Consider the following 18,400-nt stretch of genomic DNA (forward strand, 5'->3'; position numbering starts at 1 on the left):
TGGTTTTAAGATAAAACTGGGTTATCTTTTTAGTGCAGAGGATCTGAAATTTCTGTGAGTATCTAGGGTCAGGGTTTAAATATCACAGGAGAAAATTCAGTGGGACTCAGGATGGGGTACAAGGCAATGGAAGGGCTTGTATAAGTCCAGAGGAAAGTGCTTGAGTGGTGGAAATACGTGTGGTACTAGGGAGCTGACATCCAGCTTCCACTAGAGGCAGGGAGTAACAAGTTGACTGTCAGGCTTGGGAACCCTAAAGCCAGCATACACATCAGCTGGACTGACTGTCTTGTGCATATTCAGGTTTTTGAAGACCTCCTGACTGGCTTTTAATCAGTACATATTTTATAGTACCTTCCCTCCTTCCTAATTTTGTAAACTACTTAGTTTTACTTATTTCTTGTTTTCGTTAAAGGCAAACTAAAAATGTGAGACCTGCGTTTCACATCTAACTGGCTGTAACAGCACCCTGTGTGTGAGTCCACTGCAGTGTAATGACAGTGGTATCACTCTTTGACAATGTTACTTGTCCAGTAGTTTACCAGTAACTTCACAGTAGATGCTCTGATTATTTTTAAACCCAAGGTTAAATGCTTTCAGGACTCATCTTCAAAGGAGCTTCAATCCAAGCTGTATTTACATGCGCCAAACCTTGGTTGTTGACACTCTTGCTCACATACCTTTGAGCAATAGGGCTTTAATGTGGTTATGCGAGGTCACAATATCTATCTAAGTGGTTTTGACACACAATAATTCAAATATCATATGAATGTTTGCACAAACAAAATTTTCTATGTGCAAATTATGATTACATTTTGCCAATTTTGTTCTTTTTCTCTCCACAGTTGGCTATTGCAAGACTGTCTCACCCCAGACACTGAAGCTCCAGAGATGAGCAGATGTGTGTTAGTACTTACAGCTGTCCTCTTCTTCCATGAAAACGCTGATCACGTAACAGGCGTACACAAAACCAATCAACTGTATGAAAATAAGAGGATAATGATGTGTTAGTTAGGAAATGTGTAAAACATGCTCAATAAATTCAGCTTATTGCATTTCAAAAATTGCTTTCATTTTCTTAATTTAATACCAGACTTCACCACGTGATCATACAAAGATACCTTGTATAAGCCTTTGCTATGGCAAACCACTATTCGAACTTTGTTTAATTAAAGCAGCTCCACTGATAATTCTACATGGTTGCACAAATAATACTGGTTGGAGCAATATGAACCATGATTTTTCAGTAGTAACTGCAATTTTAGGAGTATTCACTTTAGCACACATACTTTCTTTTGCAGGAACACTATCAAGGAAGATTATAGCATGAAGAGGCCCTTATGAATTTGATTCACATAATGAAAGAACACTGTGCTAACAGTATATTAAGTAAATACATAATAAAGTAATTAGGTTTACCACAGCTTCATTTAGTGTTGTGCAAAATGTCCTATTGCATTTGTGAAACCACTCAATACAAATTTAACTAAACTTGAAATTTTGCAATGCAATTTAATTGCAACAGCCATGTTACAATTCACCAACTTCAGCAAATAATATATCAGGGAGGCCTCTAAGTTACAGTCAGCTATACATATCTTTTAGAGTGCATATGTCTGTCTTTCTATGCTACATTTGCTCAAGAATTCTTAAACTGGCTTGATGGACAGGCCCAATGGGTAGGGGTCAATGGCTCAGTGTCTGGTTGCCGGGTAGTTTCAAGTGGAGTGCCCCAAGGATTGGTTCTAGGGTCTGCATCGTTCATCTTTATTAATGACCTAGATGAGGGGATGGGTTGCACCCTCAGCAAATTTCCAGACAACACTCAGCCAGGGGGTCAGGTAGATACACTGGAGGGTAGGGATAGGGTCCAGAGTCACCTAGACAAATTGGAGATTGGGCCAAAAGAAATTTGATGAGGTTCAACAAGGAGAAGTACAGAGAATCCCAACCATTGTTACAGGATGGGGACCAACTGGCTAAGTAGCAGTGCAGCAGAAAAGGACCTGGGGATTACAGTGATGAGAGGCTGGGTATGAGTCAACAGTGTGCCCTTGTAGCCAAGAAGGTTAATAGAATATTGGGGTGCATTAGGAGAAGCATTTCCAGATGATCTAGAGAATTTATTATTCCCCTCTATTCAGCACTGGTGAGGCCTCATCTGGAGTATTGTGTCCAGTTCTGGGGCCCCCAGTATAGAAAGGATGTGGATGCATTGGAGACGGTTCAGTGGAAGGCAACAAAAATGATTAGGGGTCTGGAGCACATAACCTATGATGAGAGACTGAGAGATTTGGGCTTATTTAGTTTGCAGACGAGAAGACTGAGGGGTGATTTGATAGCAGCCTTCAACTTCCTGAAAGGGGGCTCTAAAGAGGATAGAGACAGACAGTTCACAGAGGTGACAGATGGCAGAACAAGGAACAATGGTCTGAAGTTACAGATGGAGAGATGTGGGTTGGATATTAGGAAAAACTATTTCACCAGGAGGGTGGTGAAGGACTGGAATGAATTACCCAGAGAGGTGGTGGAATCTCCATCCTTAGCGGTTTTTAAGTCCTGGCCTGACATAGTCATGGCTGGGATGATTTAGTTGGGGTTGATCCTGTCTTAGGCAGGGGACTGGACTAGATGACCTCCTGAGGTCCCTTCCAGCCCCAGGAATTTTATGAGTTTATGATGATTCTATGATTCTAAACCATAAGCACTACGACCATGAAATTTGGTCTGCAGCTTCTTATCCTAACTGAAACCAAGGTCGGGGTTGGTTGTGCCTAGAAAGTGGGAAATAAGTGAAATCCCATCGTTTTCCAGAACATAGAAAGGGAGGGACGACACACTTGAGACTCAGCAATGGGGGCAGTGAGTGCTTTGAACAGCGATACTGCAGAGTGGCCACAGGGGGCAGCAGCAGCAGAAAAGCAGTGGCTATGTGGAGACAGAACTTTCCACCCTGCTGGCCTCCAGAGAGCTGTGTTCTCCTGTCCCAACCTGCTCCCGCAGTTGCCCTGCCCCAGCACTGCACTAAGGGCGCCCTGCTGCCCCCTGCAATGCCACTCCCTTGACAATCCTCTCCCTGCACTCCAGAGACACTGGTGGCTAAGAAACTTGGCCCTGCCCCCACCAACCCAAGCTCACACTGGGGCTGGGAAAAATTCTAGGCCCAGGGAAAAGTACCACAGCCCAATACCCCTCCCCTCTCCTGGGGATGGGGAAAAGCATCTATGGCTCTGGCCCTGGCCTCCAGCCCACCTCTGAGTTCAGGCAAAGACCCAAGCAATGCTAGGTGCATGTGCTAGTTGTAAAAGAAATGAAATATTCTCATTAAAAACATATCAACTAAAAGTGTGCTGCCACTACATTACTAGGGGCTCACACACAAAAAAATCTCCCTCAGGTAGTGATTTGTGCTTCAGACAGAAAGGATGACACACTGGGTCCTCTGGTAATTTGTTTTCCCGTGTAGCCAAAATATTTTCTTACATTTATAATCAAGGAAGAAGACAATTCTACTGATCAAATAAATCCACTAAACAACACTTCCCTAGAAATCTATATTCTCTCTTCTTGAGAAAATATACTGGTATATAGATAATATAGCTGAGTGTTCAAGGATGTGAACACAAAGCCAAATGCCAAAGGAACTAACCCAGAAGCAATACTCAACCTGACCTGCTGCTCACAAACATAGAGAAATTGGTAGGGGAAGTAGGTGTGGTTGGCAACCTGATCATGAGATGGTCGAGTTCACGATTCTGACTAAAAGAAGAAAGGAGAGCAACAAAACACACATCCTGGACTTCAGAAAAGCAGACTTTGACTCCTTCAGGGAACTGATGGGCAAGGTCCCCAGGGATGCTAACATGAGAGGGAAAGGAGCCCAGGAGAGTTTGACTGTATTTTAAAGAAACCTTATTAAAGGCACGAATCCTAACCTAGTGACAGATGATGTGGAAAAGCTGAAGTACCCAATACTTGTTTTGCCTCCGTCTTCACAGAAAAGGCCAGAACCCAGAGTGCTGTAGTAGGCAGCAGAGTATGGAAAGGAGGTGGGTAGCCCTCAGGGGAGAAAGAACAGGTTAACAAATACTTAGAGAAGCTGGACATGCACAAATCCATGAACCAACAGAGTGCCCTTGTAGCCAAGAATGTTAACAGCATAATGGGGTACATTAGTAGGAGCACTGCCAGCAAATCTAGAGAGGCGATTCTTTATTCAGCACTGGTGAGGCCGCATCTAGCATGCTGCATTCGATTCTGGGCCCCTCATTACAGGAAGGACGTGGATGCACTGAAGAGAGTCCAGCAGACGGTGACAAAATTAACAGGCTGAAGTACATGATTTATGAGGAGGGTCTGAGGGATTTAGGTTTATTTAGTCTACCGAAGAGAAGAATGAGGGGATGCTTAGCAGTTTTCAACTACGTGAAAAGGGGTTCCAAAAAGGATGGAGAGAGGCTGTTCTCAGTGGTGAGAGATCACAGAACAAAGAGCTGTGGTCTCAAGCTGTGGTGGGGGCAGTCTGTGTTAGATATTAAAAAAAAACTATCTAGGAGAGTGATGAAGCTCTGGAATGGGTTACCTAGGGACCTGGTAGAATCTCCTTCCCCAGAAGTCTTTAAGTGCCAGCTTGACAAAACCCTGGCTGGGATGATATAGTTGGGATTGGTTCTGCTTTCAGCCAGGGGTTGGACTCGGTGACCTCCTGAGGTCTCTTCCAACCCTATGATTCTATGATTTAACCTGTGTAATGTTGAAGGCTTTGTAGAAATGTTGGGGGTTACCATTCTTTGGAATTTTTTTAGAGAGACCTGAAATATGGTACATTTCAAACATAAAATTGCTCTTCACACATTTCTGACTTTCTGAGGTGGAAGAATCAGCTGTTTCTAAAAGAGATATTTTAATGTTATCCAGACAAGGTTTGAGGCAAGAAATCACGCCAAAGTGCCTTTCACTTTGGCTGTGTGAGAATCCTTCCAAGCCATACTACAGAACCTGCTCACAGACATAGAGAAGTAGAATTTCACTTTTGTTTATGATTGTTCTGTCCAATGTGTTCTCTGTGAACTATCATCTATGTGGTACTTGAAGCTAAGTGACAGATAATATGTGAGGAACTCTCCCTCACAAACACAAAAACAGACTGGTAAAATCAGAGTAAGGTACTTGTGACTTGATTTGCTATATTAACTTTCTTGCAATGGTTAGGGTGAATATTAAAGCATAAAATATGTTAATGTTGATGGGAAAGCTCTGGGCTTTGTTGTTATAGTCAAGTGACAGCAAGTATAACTGGTACCCAATTACGTAAGAACTCATGGTATAAACCCATTACTGGCACTTTCAAACTGCCTTATAAAGGGCACACAGTGCATAAATTATACCGATACCTTCTTAGCAAAATCATCAATACAGGAAGACAAGTTTTGTATACAGCCACAGAACTGCTAATAAACATTGTCTCCTCAGTTTAAAGGACATGAATGCCCTGAGGCACTCCATCTTTCCCTTTTAATTCTCTTCTCCCGACAAAGCGAACATACAGTGATATACATTTTGTATTCAGATCCAAACCTGGGAGTTGTCCTCAATTTCAGCCAAGAAGAGGGTCAGTGCACAAAAGCACTAAGCACTTAGTGTACTAAGTCACCATGCTACCATTATAGGTGAGGGACATCAAAGTTGTGTATTTTGTACTATACAAAAACTTTAACCTTAAAACACCCCAAAATCCTTTATTTAATTGTATGTACTTTTTTTATTTTTTCCTTGCACACAGGCAAGGTATGTTCACTGGCAGTTTCAGAAAAAGCACCCTAATCATACTGCTGTAAGCACCTTAACAGCAGTATCATCGCATTGGTAGCCCTGCGTGGCTAGAAGTGTCTCAGGGAGGTGCAGTGTGTCATTGACATGTAGCTATCAATTCCAGGATTCTCTGCTCTCCGTTCCCATATTCACAGCTCCCACTGGTCCTCCCATGCTCTTTAAACTCCATATCATACCATGTCTGAGTTAAACTCCATATCTCAAACCCTGCACTCTGGTGAGTCAGTAACGAACCACGCTTCTGACCGGTGGGGGAAGGGCACTATATTGATGAAGAGCACAGTTATTTATTTTGTATATTATAATGTTAACCTACAAGAAAAAGAAGCAACTACATATTTAAATTTCTTCTAGAAATTAACTGGAAATGAAGAATTCAGAGGGCTCAGCTAACACTAGTGGGTGCTAATGGGCAACTACTATTTTCTCCATACCTGGAAAGCTCTGGTTATGCAATACAAATTTCAGCATATGGAGTGCTCATCAGCTTCACTTGTGTTGAGTAATTTGGTCACCTAAGTCATTTGGCTTTATTTCTGCTCCCTAAAATTGTTCTAATAAGAGGATAATGAAAAAGGATGCCAAACAGCATGAATTTTCTGTAGACACTTCCAGGGGAATGATCATTTGTGGAAAAAATTGTGACACCTGTGAATCACAGACCTTTACATAAATAGGCTGTGACTCCAGCTATCAAGAAGAAAGAATACTATGACAACAGAGCAAATGTGCTGATTTTTTATTTTGTAAAAATCGGTTCTAATGAAAACTGTTTTACTTGTTACCCAGGCCATTGCCATCCACTGATTGGGTTAGTGCCACTACACGTATGGGATGATACTTGAAGACCACAGGTGCTGACTGACTAGTGTTCATTGGCAAAGTCAGAAGAACTGTCAGCGGCCATAAGCAATGTTTGAGGAATAAGGGTTCTTCTGGAAGAGACGTTTTCTCCTGAAGGAACCTGGTGTACATGGCTGTTTTGGCTTCTGGAAAAGGCTCTTCCGGAAGTGAGACCATGTGAGAGTATGCAAATAAGGTGTGAGACACATAAATCCATGCCTCATTTGGATTTTTGCTCTTGCTTATTAGCATGCCCCTTCCAGAAGGACGGTGCAGTGTCGATGTGACTGAAATGTTCATGAGGTGAGGACACAAACAATTAATCCTTATAAATTCTATAGAGTTACTTATTTTTACATGATTGTACAATGTACACACCAATTAGATTCAAGAAACATATATGTTACTAGCTAGTAAAATATATGTATGAAGTGTGTAGCATACAATATGATTTGGATTTGTGGTATTAACCACGCCTACACACCTGGGCCTGACCAGTGAGGGCATAGGACCGTTATACACGGAAAATAAATTAACCTGATAGACAAGGTGGAGTTGAACACAGTTTATGGATTCCAGAGAACTGGATGAAATGTTCTTCCAGAACTGAAATGAGGTATTATGTATAAACCAAGTAGAAAAGGTTTTGAAGGGAATCCCAGGAGTCATTACAAACACCATCTTCATTCAACATCCTAAACATTAATACACATGGAGGTCACCTGATAGTACAACAAAGAACTCAACTGACTATGTAATGACACAGCAATGCTGGAGATTAAGTGCCTGCTGGATAAAAACTTTGCTGAGTGCAGATTTGGTTTGCGCTGTACACCTCAAACATAAAACTAAAAATTAATAATAAATGTGGTTGCTTAGAAGAAACTGGTAACTTACACCTGGGCAAAACACTCAACATAGGTCATAGCCCTTGGAAAAGAAGCAAAGTGCAGACAATGGCTTTTTAGACAACTTGGCTTGTCGGGAACATCGCAGTGAAAGACGAGGAGCTGTACAACTTTAAAGTCCCCAGCCATCAGGGAGACATGAAAGTCATCACTCACAAAAGGGAACTGCTGGGAGCCAGGAGCCTAAACTGGCCTTGGTTGACCACAGAGAGGAAATATAGATGTAATTGCCCTGACCTGTGACAACCTAATCTTTTTTATAGATTTATACACTAGCTTTTAAACCTCCCACCCCCTTGAAGGAAATCCCAGTGTCACATTATGGATCATTTATGGACTAGGTTTAAAATATAAAGCTTCTTCCCAGTGCATTGAATATCTGATTCTTTACCATGAGTGGGAGTAAGCAATCTATTCATTTTTATCTTCCTGAAGTATATAGTACAGGTTGATCCTCTCTAGACCGGAGCCCTTGGGACCTGACTGTTGATGAATGAGAGAATTTGCTGTAACATGGGTGGTCAATATTGCCTAGCACATTACCAACACTTCCACTGCTTACTGGGCCCTTAGAAGACATTTAGGGCTAAAATAGAACTAAATAACAGCACAGGACACTGAGAGCCAGGACTGATGATTGTAAACAAACTTTATGGGACCACAGGAAACTTGGTCACACCCATGATAAGTGATCACCCAGCTAACAAAAATCACGCTGGATGAAGGATGTTGCTGGACAAGAGAGGTTCAACCTGTACAAGCATAATTAGTGGGAAGTGGGACAAAGAAGATCATGATGGCATGCAACATAGCCCCCCACCATTTAATGGACATCTTCCTATTGATCGAAAGAATGCAGACTAAAAAAAGACACATACAACTAAGGGACTTCCACTATAAGGTTAAATTGATCACTATTGGACATTAAAGTTCAGCGGACAAATGAAGTGTCAGTAATTACAGTCAAGTTACTGAAATCTACAGTACAATTAAAAGGAAATGATAAGGTTGAAATATGCTATTATATAGACATTAGACCAGATACTTAAACAGATTATAACAGCCACAATCTGAATATTATTACAAAACAATTAATGAAAACTTGTCCTTTCTCTTTACAGATGAGCACACTAATAAAACATTTATTCACACAAATTGCTGTTGCTATCTTGATTAACCCAACTGTTATTTAATTAACAATGTTATGGTCAGGCAAACCCATCTAGCTGCCATGTTAATCACCAATTTGCACTGGGCTGATTGGTTTGCACTGTTAAGTCAATACCTTAACTGAGATAGTCCCTGTTGGCTATTTTACTGGCACCAAATGACAGAGTGAAACTTGTGGTCCCCAATAATAAAAGAAAAGCCAATGCAAACTACCTTGAGGATAAATTTCTTCGTCTTGAATTTCAATAAATATGGTGATTACTCAAGTAGTGAGACTGGAGGGTCAAATTTTGAAAGGAACTTCTAATTGGGCCACGGATGGCTCAGGATTAGACCCAAAGGCCATGTTTACAACTACAGAGTTTTATCAACAAAACTCATGGAATATCCGCACTACAAATGTGTTCTGTCGAGAAACTATCAACAGAATGAAGCAGTTTTCTTGGGAGAGGTAAGTCATTCCTGTAGGAAGCATAATACATCTGTCGATAGATTCTGTTGACAAAAAAAATAGTGTGGATGCTCCGGGGGGCACACTGTTGCAGCCCTGTTTGCATAACTTCTGTTTGGCTGTTATGTCGTCAGAGGGCTGAGCAGTCTGGCTGCTCTCTCTGGACAGAAGGTATCAATCGGGGAGTCTCTATTAGGTGTGGATGTGTGCTGTTGACAGAGGTTCTGTCAGGAAATATATCCCAACACTAACCTCTGTCAACAAAACTCTAGTGTAGACCCATAAGAACATAAGAATTTCCATTAGTAGGTCAGACCAAAGATCCGTCTAGCACAGTATCCCCTCTGCCAACAGTGGTCAGTGCCAGCTGCCCCAAAGGGAGTGGACCAAAAACAACGATCAACTGAGTTGTCTCCTGCCATCCATCTCCAGCCTCTGACAAAGAGAGACTAGGGACACTGTTCCTGCCCCCCGGCTAATAGCTTTTTATGGACCTACCCTCCATGAATTTATCTAGCTCTTCCTTGAACTCTCTTAGGCTGTGTTTATACTACCTTCCTACTTCAAAGGAAGGATGGTAAGTAGGGGTGTTGGGAGTTTATTAATGAAATGCTGTGGTGCATATGCAGCACTTCATTAAGCAAACTCCCCCTCACTCCCCGCGGCAACTCCAAAGTGTTAAACTTCGAAGTGCTGGCTTGCGTGTAGCCACGGCTAACCTGCTGGTACTTCGAAGTGCCTGGGCAACTTCAAAGTCCCTTTACCTGCTACCCATTAATTTCATTTGGTATCCTCTAGTTCTTATATTATGGGAGCAAGTAAATAACTTGTCTTTATTCACCCTCTCCACAGTGCTGATGATTTTATATACAGCTACCATCTCCCCGTCAGTCTCCTCTTTTCTAAACTGAAAAGCCTCAGTTTCTTTAGCCCTTCCTCATATGGGACCCATTCCAACCCCCTAATCATTTTAATTGCCCTTTTCTGAACCTCTACTAATGCCAAAATATGTTTCTTGAGGCAACGACACCACATCTGTACACAGTATTCAAGATGTGGGCGTACTATAGTTTCATATGGGGCAGAAAGATATTCATTGTCTTATTTCTTATACCTTTTTCTAATAATTCCTTACATCCTATTTGCTTTTTTGACTGCCATTGCACACTGTGTGGATGTTTTCAGAGAACTATCCACAATAACCCCAAGATCTCTTTTCTGATTAGTTGTAACAAAATTAGCCCCCATCATATTGTATGTATACTTGGGGCATAGACACCCATGGCACTGGACCAGGCCTTTAGACTTACATCTCTGTATCAGGAACCATGTCTGTCTAAGGTTACGTCTAGATTGCAGGGTTCTGTCACGAGCCCAGAGACTTCGGCTAACATCCCAGTCATTCTTGTTCCATGAGGAAGAAGGGAGGTGTTGGTAGAGGGGTTTTTCCTGACAGAACTGTCAGCAGGAGATACACAAATGTGTTTTGCCAACAGATCTAGTTGGAGCCTAAGTGTTCCAATACACCTCACACAATAGGTTCATGATCTTGATTGGATTCTGAAGTACGATATACACTTATAGTTCTAATAAAGTGTTTCTGGTTTGTAGTACATCCTTTTATGATTAATGAATTCTAGATCCATTGCTCATCACTTAATCAAAATATTGCTTTGTTTCCTACTGACTAAAAATTAATTATTTAAAAAATGATTTTATGTTTACGTTTAAATTGTATTTTAAAATTTTAAATTAAATCATATATAATTAAATCTTGATAAAATGACCACACCTCACATTTATTGCAGAGGCGAGGGAAGGAGGGGTTTGTTTAGCTGGCTGAATTAAAGAAATGGTACTTCATGGCTGCGGGGTGTGGGAGGAAGAGAAAAAAACTGCTGCAAATGTGGGTAAGGGCAATACTGACCATATCCTGGGGACCTGGTGTGTGGAAGGTTTTAAAAAGAGTTTGCCCTGTGTGTGAAGCTCTCTTTTTTACAGAGAGGCAGCTAGTCTAATTACTGGAAACTCCTTGTAACAGATGTCCAATGCAAAAGGTATTCTGTAGGGAAGGCATGCAGTGACCACATAAATGTATGGAAATGGACTTAGAAAGAAAGTATTTGTTAAAAAAATGGAATGGGGCAGATGGGTATTTGCATGATTGGTACAGCAGAAAGCCAACTCCCTTTCTTAGAGCCAACCTTAACCCCCGCATGAGAGGGGATGGATGGTAAGGTCCCAGCAATGAAGTGGTTGGGGGGAACCTGAATGGAAAAAAAGAGAAGCCATCCAAAGCCCCGAAGGTGATTACTGAATAAACATGAGGTTTTCTGCCCTGTACACTTTTATCAACCACCTCTTGAACCAAAAATCTGTGGCCTGATTAAATCCATAACAAATATTTACTGACCTTCCAATATAGCCTGACTGTCCATGATTTTAATCACTTTGTTTTAAATCAATCCCACTTTGTTTTGCCACTACACACATTTCCAAAAATTGAATCCCAAGTAACAGGGTTCAGCTAAATGTAAATTAGCCACCAGCAGAGTCACCTTAGTCAAGTGAGACTTTCAAGGCCCTTCAACTAAAACTGTGTGAAAATGACAAAACGCCAAACTTGTGCTTCACTGTCCTTTGGACAAATATTTTTACACAGTTTTAACCATCCCAGTTCCTAATCATAGAATCATAGAAGAGTAGGACTGGAAGGGACCTCGAGAGGCCATCGAGTCCAGCCCCCTGCCCTCATGGCAGGACCAAGCATTTTCTAGACCATCCCTGAAAACCATCTATCTCACCTCTTCTTAAATAGCTCCAGTGATGGAGATTCTACCACTTCCCTTGGCAATTCGTTCCAGTGTTTGATCACCCCGACAGTTAGGAACTTTTTCCTAATGTCCAACCTGAACCTCCCCTGCTGCAATTTCAGTCCATTGCCTCTTGTTCTATCCTCAGAGGCAAGGAAGAACAAGTTCCCTCCCTCTGCCTTATGACACCCTTTTAAATACCTGAAAACAGCTATCATGTCCCCCCTCAGTCTTCTCTTTTCCAAACTAAACAAGCCCAATTCTTTCAGCCTTTCTTCATAGGTCATGTTCTCTAGACCTTTGATCATTCTCGTTGCTCTCCTCTGGACCCTCTCCAATTTCTCCACATCCTTCCTGAACTGCGGTGCCCAGAACTGGACACAATACTCCAGCTGAGACCTAACCAGCGCAGAGTAGAGTGGGAGAATGACTTCTCGTGTCTTGTTCACGACACACCTGTTAATGCATCCTAGAATCATGTTTGCCTTTTTCGCAACAGCATCACACTGTTGACTCATATTTAGCTTGTGGTCCTAAAACAGACCCCCGCGGAACCCCACTAGTTATACTTTTCCAGCAGGATTGAAAACCATTAATAACTACTCTCTGGGTATGGTTATCCAGCCAGTTGTTCACCCACCTTATAGTAGCCCCATCTGAGTTGTATTTGCATAGTTTATTGATAAGTATATTATGTGAGACCGTGTCAAATGCTTCACTGAAGTCTAGGTATATCACATCCACCGCTTCTCCCTTATCCACAAGACTCGTTATTCTATCAAAGAAAGCTATTAGATTGGTTTGACATGATCTGTTTTTAACAAAGCCATGCTGGCTGTTCCCTAGCACCTTACCACCTTCCAAATGCTTGCAGATGATTTCTTTAATTACCTGCTCCATTATCTTTCCTGGCACAGAAGTTAAGCTGACTGGCCTGTAGTTTCCTGGGTTATTCTTGTTCCCCTTTTTATAAATGGGTACTATATTTGCCCTTTTCCAGTCTTCTGGAATCTCTCCCGTCTCCCACGATTTACCAAAAATGATTGCTAAAGGCTCAGATACCTCTTCTATCAGCTCCTTGAGGATTCTAGGATGCATTTCATCAGGCCCTGGTGATTTGCAGACATCTAATTTTTCTAAGTAAATTTTAATTTGTTCTTTTCTTATTTCAACTTCTAAGCCTACCCCTTTTTCACTAGCATTCTCTGGCTACGTCTACACGTGAAGCCTACCTTGAAATAGCTTATTTCGATGTAGCAACATCGAAATAGGCTATTTCGATGAATAACATCTACACGTCCTCCAGGGCCAGCAACATCGATGTTCAACTTCGACGTTGCGCGGCACCACATCGAAATAGGCGCTGCGAGGGAACGTCTACATGCCAAAGTAGCACACATCGAAATAAGGGTGCCAGGCACAGCTGCAGACAGGGTCACAGGGCGGACTCAAGAGCCAGCCGCTCCCTTAAAGGGCCCCTCCCAGACACAGTTGCACTAAACAACACAAAATACACAGAGCCGACAACTGGTTGCAGACCCTGTGCCTGCAGCTTGGATCCCCAGCTGCCGCAGAAGCAGCCAGAAGCCCTGGGCTAAGGGCTGCTGCCCACGGTGACCATAGAGCCCAGCAGGGGCTCGAGAGAGAGCGTCTCTCAACCCCTCAGCTGATGGTCGCCATGGCGGACCCCGCTATTTAGAAGTTGCAGGACGTGCAACGACTACACGGTCCCAACTTCGACGTTGAACGTCGAAGTAGGGCGCTATTCCTATCCCCTCATGGGGTTAGCGACTTCGACGTCTCGCCGCCTAACGTCGAAGTTAACTTCGAAATAGCGCCCGGCGCGTGTAGCCGTGACGGGCGCTATTTCAAAGTTAGTGCCACTACTTCGAAGTAGCGTGCACGTGTAGACATGGCTTCTATGTCATATTGGAGAAAGGGGTTGCTTCATTGCCCCTAGGGCAGAGATCTGCAACCTGCAGCTCTTTAAGGACTTCCTGTGGCTCTCAGTGCTATAGTCGCAAAGTTTAAAAAAACAAAACAAACAAAAAACCCCCTTCTGATTATTTTCAATAAATGGTGAGCATCTAACCCCCCCAAAATGAACAACTTATATCTAAACAGTAAACGATACATGATCTCAAAACGTTGGAGAACTCCCCCTAGTGTCCTCCAGAAACAGAAAGTTCAGGAGTGAAAGCCAGCAAGACAGTGGTATAAACACACTATACACTGTGAGGAAATAGAATATGTGAAAAGTTTGTGAATGTACTGCAATAAACATGTATTGCATTACAAATGATTTTGTGTGTGCTGTTCTTAAAATAAGGGTTACAATTAAGTATGGTTTGATGTTATTTATTAAAGACTATCTCATATTCACATGCATTGCAGCTCTTGAATTATTGAGGTTTTTACTAAACTGGAAAAAATGGCTCTTTTTGCTATTTTGGTTGCCAACCGTGCTCTAGGGAAATGACTGAACCTCACTTTTCATTATCAGTCTACCTCCTACAGTGCCTTTGACCCTTTGGTGTGTATACTTCGCAATGAGAATCTTCACTTACTGGGAGCTGTTTCTCTGTTTCTCAGTTTAATGCTAAACTCCACTCCATAGACTAAATTCTCTTCCCATATCTCAATTCCACTCCCATCTCTGTTTATCTGCTGCTCCCTACAATCTTACAGAAAGTTTACTGGCATTTACAGGGCAATGTCAAGCATTTCAGCTCTTAAACCCATTAGTCAAGAATTACATGACTTGGATTGTCAGTGTCTGTATTTCTGTATTCAATGAGTTTAATGAAGAAGCCTAAGTCTTTCAACTAGACCAACAGCCTTTGCAGGCCCCAATTTGACCTTGATTACATGATTAAAAATAAAGCTAATTATGTCTTCATTATTCAAAATCATATTTTGTTGCTCAGCAAGAGTCTCCATTTTGGTATGATAAGAAACATAATATATAAGGTCCTGCTTTTGTCTGGGATCAACACTTAACAGGAAAAAGCTAGAGTAGAGTGTTAAACCTTTCTTGGTGTGCATTTGCGCATGTGTGCACAAAGCATGTAAGGTGTGGGAATGGGGGGTAGCTGTGATGCAGGCTTATTTCCCCCAGAGTCACTGGTGGGTGTTCTCACAGCACTGGTGTCTGCTACACCTTTTAACCAAGTGTGCTCTTCCCTGTTTTCTGTTCAGTGAAGAATGCAAATGGAGTTATGTCCTTAGTCTTGCTCTTTTGCTACTATAGTAGGTTTTCTATGGCCCTATTGGCATCAGACTGCTTCTTCTGTGTTGCAAGCACAATGACTGAGGCAGAAAACAGGGCACGATTACACTGATCATAGGTGTAAAAGTTTAGGAAATATTGTTAATCTGTTCCCAAAGTTAGACACAGCCTAGCGCACACTGTCTTCTGTTAAATCAGCCCTAATGAAAATACAAAGAATGGGACTCTCCTACACTTATGACTATTATACATAATTCAGTAGTGCCTAGTGGTCCCAGTCAAGAATAGAACTTCAGTGCTCTTGGTACTGTACAAGTATATAATTTGTACTCATAGAGGAGAATAGATGTTTTTCAACCAACTTTCTTTTAAAAGGAAAAACAACCTGATAGATATCTTTCAAAGGCATCTTTCAAAACGGAAAAGGTGAAAAACCCTGAAAAAAAACATATTGTAGTAAAGAGTTGCGATTGTATTATATTACACTAGTCTGGATTTAATCTTGACTAATATTGGCTACGTCTACACGTGCAGCCAACATCGAAATAGGCTATTTCGATGAATAACGTCTACACGTCCTCCAGGGCCGGCAACGTCGATGTTCAACTTCGACGTTGCTCAGCCCAACATCGAAATAGGCGCAGCGAGGGAACGTCTACATGTCAAAGTAGCACACATCGAAATAGGGATGCCAGGCACAGCTGCAGACAGGGTCACAGGGCGGACTCAACAGCCAGCCGCTCCCTTAAAGGGCCCCTCCCAGACACAGTTGCACTAAACAACACAAGATACACAGAGCTGACAACTGGTTGCAGACCCTGTGCCTGCAGCATAGATCCCCAGCTGCCGCAGAAGCAGCCAGAAGCCCTGGGCTAAGGGCTGCTGCCCACGGTGACCATAGAGCCCCGCAGGGGCTGGAGAGAGAGCATCTCTCAACCCCCCAGCTGATGGCCGCCATGGAGGACCCGGCAATTTCGACGTTGCGGGATGCGGATCGTCTACACGGTCCCTACTTCGACGTTGAACGTCGAAGTAGGGCGCTATTCCTATCTGCTCATGAGGTTAGCGACTTCGACGTCTCGCCGCCTAACGTCGAAGTTAATTTCGAAATAGCGCCCGACGCGTGTAGACGCGACGGGCGCTATTTCGAAGTTGGTGCCGCTACTTCGAAGTAGCGTGCACGTGTAGACGCAGCTATTGTCTGAAATAAGATTTTTTTCTATCTTTAGCTCCAACAAATAATGCAAAAAGAATAGAGAAATGGCTCATTTTCAAGTTTCCTTCCACTGATCAGCTTATTTCATGTTAATGTTTTGTAGTGAACTCCAAAGAGCAGTAAAGCCTTGTTACTTATTTAAGATCTTGAAAAGCCCTCTCAAATCCTCTGTGAAATAGATTTACACTCATATAGACTCCAAACTCTGTGGATTCATGACAAATGCTGTCATGCTGTGTGCTGCTCTATTCTCACTTGAAAACTGAATGTGAAATATATCTTTCAAAGAGAAAAAAAAGCCATTTGGAAATTGATAAAATATGCAAACATGTATAAAACATCAAAACTGTGAGAACAAGAAGGAAATGAACTCTGTATGTGTGTGTGAGAGAGTGAGAGAGAATGCCCATTGATGAATCAGCTAAACATAAGGACAGATAAGACTGGGTACAGGCCCACTGAGGGTGGCAGGAGTTATAATTTCACATATAGACAAACAGCCAGAATAGGTGATCTAAAAAAAAGTTAACAGTACTACTTATACGCATGGCACTTCACAGCAGCAGCAATGGGAAGCACGATGCAGATTATTGGGTCTTCCTCAAAAGCCCTCACAAGTCTAAAGACATAAAAGAAAATAAACAGAACAAACACAGGACAGAAAACAGAGTTGAGTGTGGAAATAGCATGTTGTGACTCATACCTCTACAGAACATTATTATTCTAAATTTTTACTTCTGTTCGTTCCTTCCTTACATTTGTGGAATTTGGAATGAGTTAAATTCGGCTTTGGGGCAGTGTCTCTCTATTTCTACAGTATTAGAGATGTAGCTGAGTTATTGTTTTTGAAGATACAGACTAAGTCCTGTGGCATCTTACAGACCACCATATAAGTTTTTTGGAGCATAAACTTTCATGGGCAAAGATCCACCCACGAAAGCTTATGTTCCAAAAGATCTGTTAATCTATAAGGTGCCACAGGACTTCTTGTTGTACTTTAATAGTGTGACATCCAGCCCCAGCCCCAGCCCCAGCCCCAGTCAGCTTGATCTAGCTTTGCTATGTGTTGGTGTGGTAAAGAGCTCCTGCAAACTACAATAAGCTGTGTTCAGATGGGCTTGCAACAAGTTTAAGAAGAAGGGGGTCACAGGACATTAAGTCGGGGAACATTTATATTACTGCTGGAAGAGAGAAAGATAGCGCATGTTACTATTTTTACACATAAGTAGTACATCTGCCTGGAATTGCTTGGGTCCTTAAGGGGGGGATTCAAGGCAGGGACTAAGGATGTGGGGGAGTGCATTATTCAGGGGCATGGGGTGAGGAGGGACTTAGGGCAGGGTGCTGGTGCGTGGGGGATTCAGGAGCCGGCAGAGGCTGCACTGGCTGGACAGCGGATCCCTGAGGCTGGCCGCAACGTGGACCATGTTGGTTGGGTGGCAGCTCCTCAGGGCTGCCCATCCTTGCTTCCTCCTGCTTCAATGGGCTTATAGCTGTCCTAGTCCCCACCTCTGTACCATTACTGCCTCCTTGTGGTCATTTTATGTTATAAACATCCTGGGTAGCAGTCCCTCCCTTTCCATGTGATGACAAACAAATCACATGGTAGGCATATCCCATTGTTCTGGTACAACCAAAACCTTATCTTGCTTTAAGTTATGATAAGAAGAAGCTGTCTACCAAATTTGGTGGTCCTAGCTCTTACCATTTAGGACTAGTTCTTGAACAAACACAGACGGGAAGACAGACAGACTTGCTCGCTCAACAGACAAACTCTCTCAAATAAATATAGTAGATGTGTCTGTGTAGTTTGAATGTATGGCATCCTGCCAGCAAGGAGTTCATTCTCAACATAGTGCTGTGAGCTGAGGGTGGTGTGCAGAAAATACTGTACATCTCACAGACTGTGCATTTTTAATTGTTGGTCCTGTGTATATT

At 42.4% G+C, this 18,400-nt stretch overlaps 1 protein-coding gene across 3 annotated transcripts in view; it reads right to left on the bottom strand.

The window, feature by feature from the left end:
- Window positions 1-18,400, bottom strand: part of NKAIN3 (sodium/potassium transporting ATPase interacting 3) — a 568,457-nt gene that overhangs the window by 50,915 nt on the left and 499,142 nt on the right. For all 3 annotated transcript variants that reach the window (XM_074985759.1, XM_074985760.1, XM_074985758.1), the window contains exon 5: window positions 918-978. In XM_074985759.1, coding sequence (XP_074841860.1) covers window positions 918-978 — 61 coding nt within the window. The remainder of the gene's footprint in view (window positions 1-917; window positions 979-18,400) is intronic.

Source organism: Carettochelys insculpta, chromosome 2, assembly GCF_033958435.1.
Source record: "Carettochelys insculpta isolate YL-2023 chromosome 2, ASM3395843v1, whole genome shotgun sequence".
Classification (NCBI taxonomy): Eukaryota; Metazoa; Chordata; order Testudines; family Carettochelyidae; genus Carettochelys; species Carettochelys insculpta.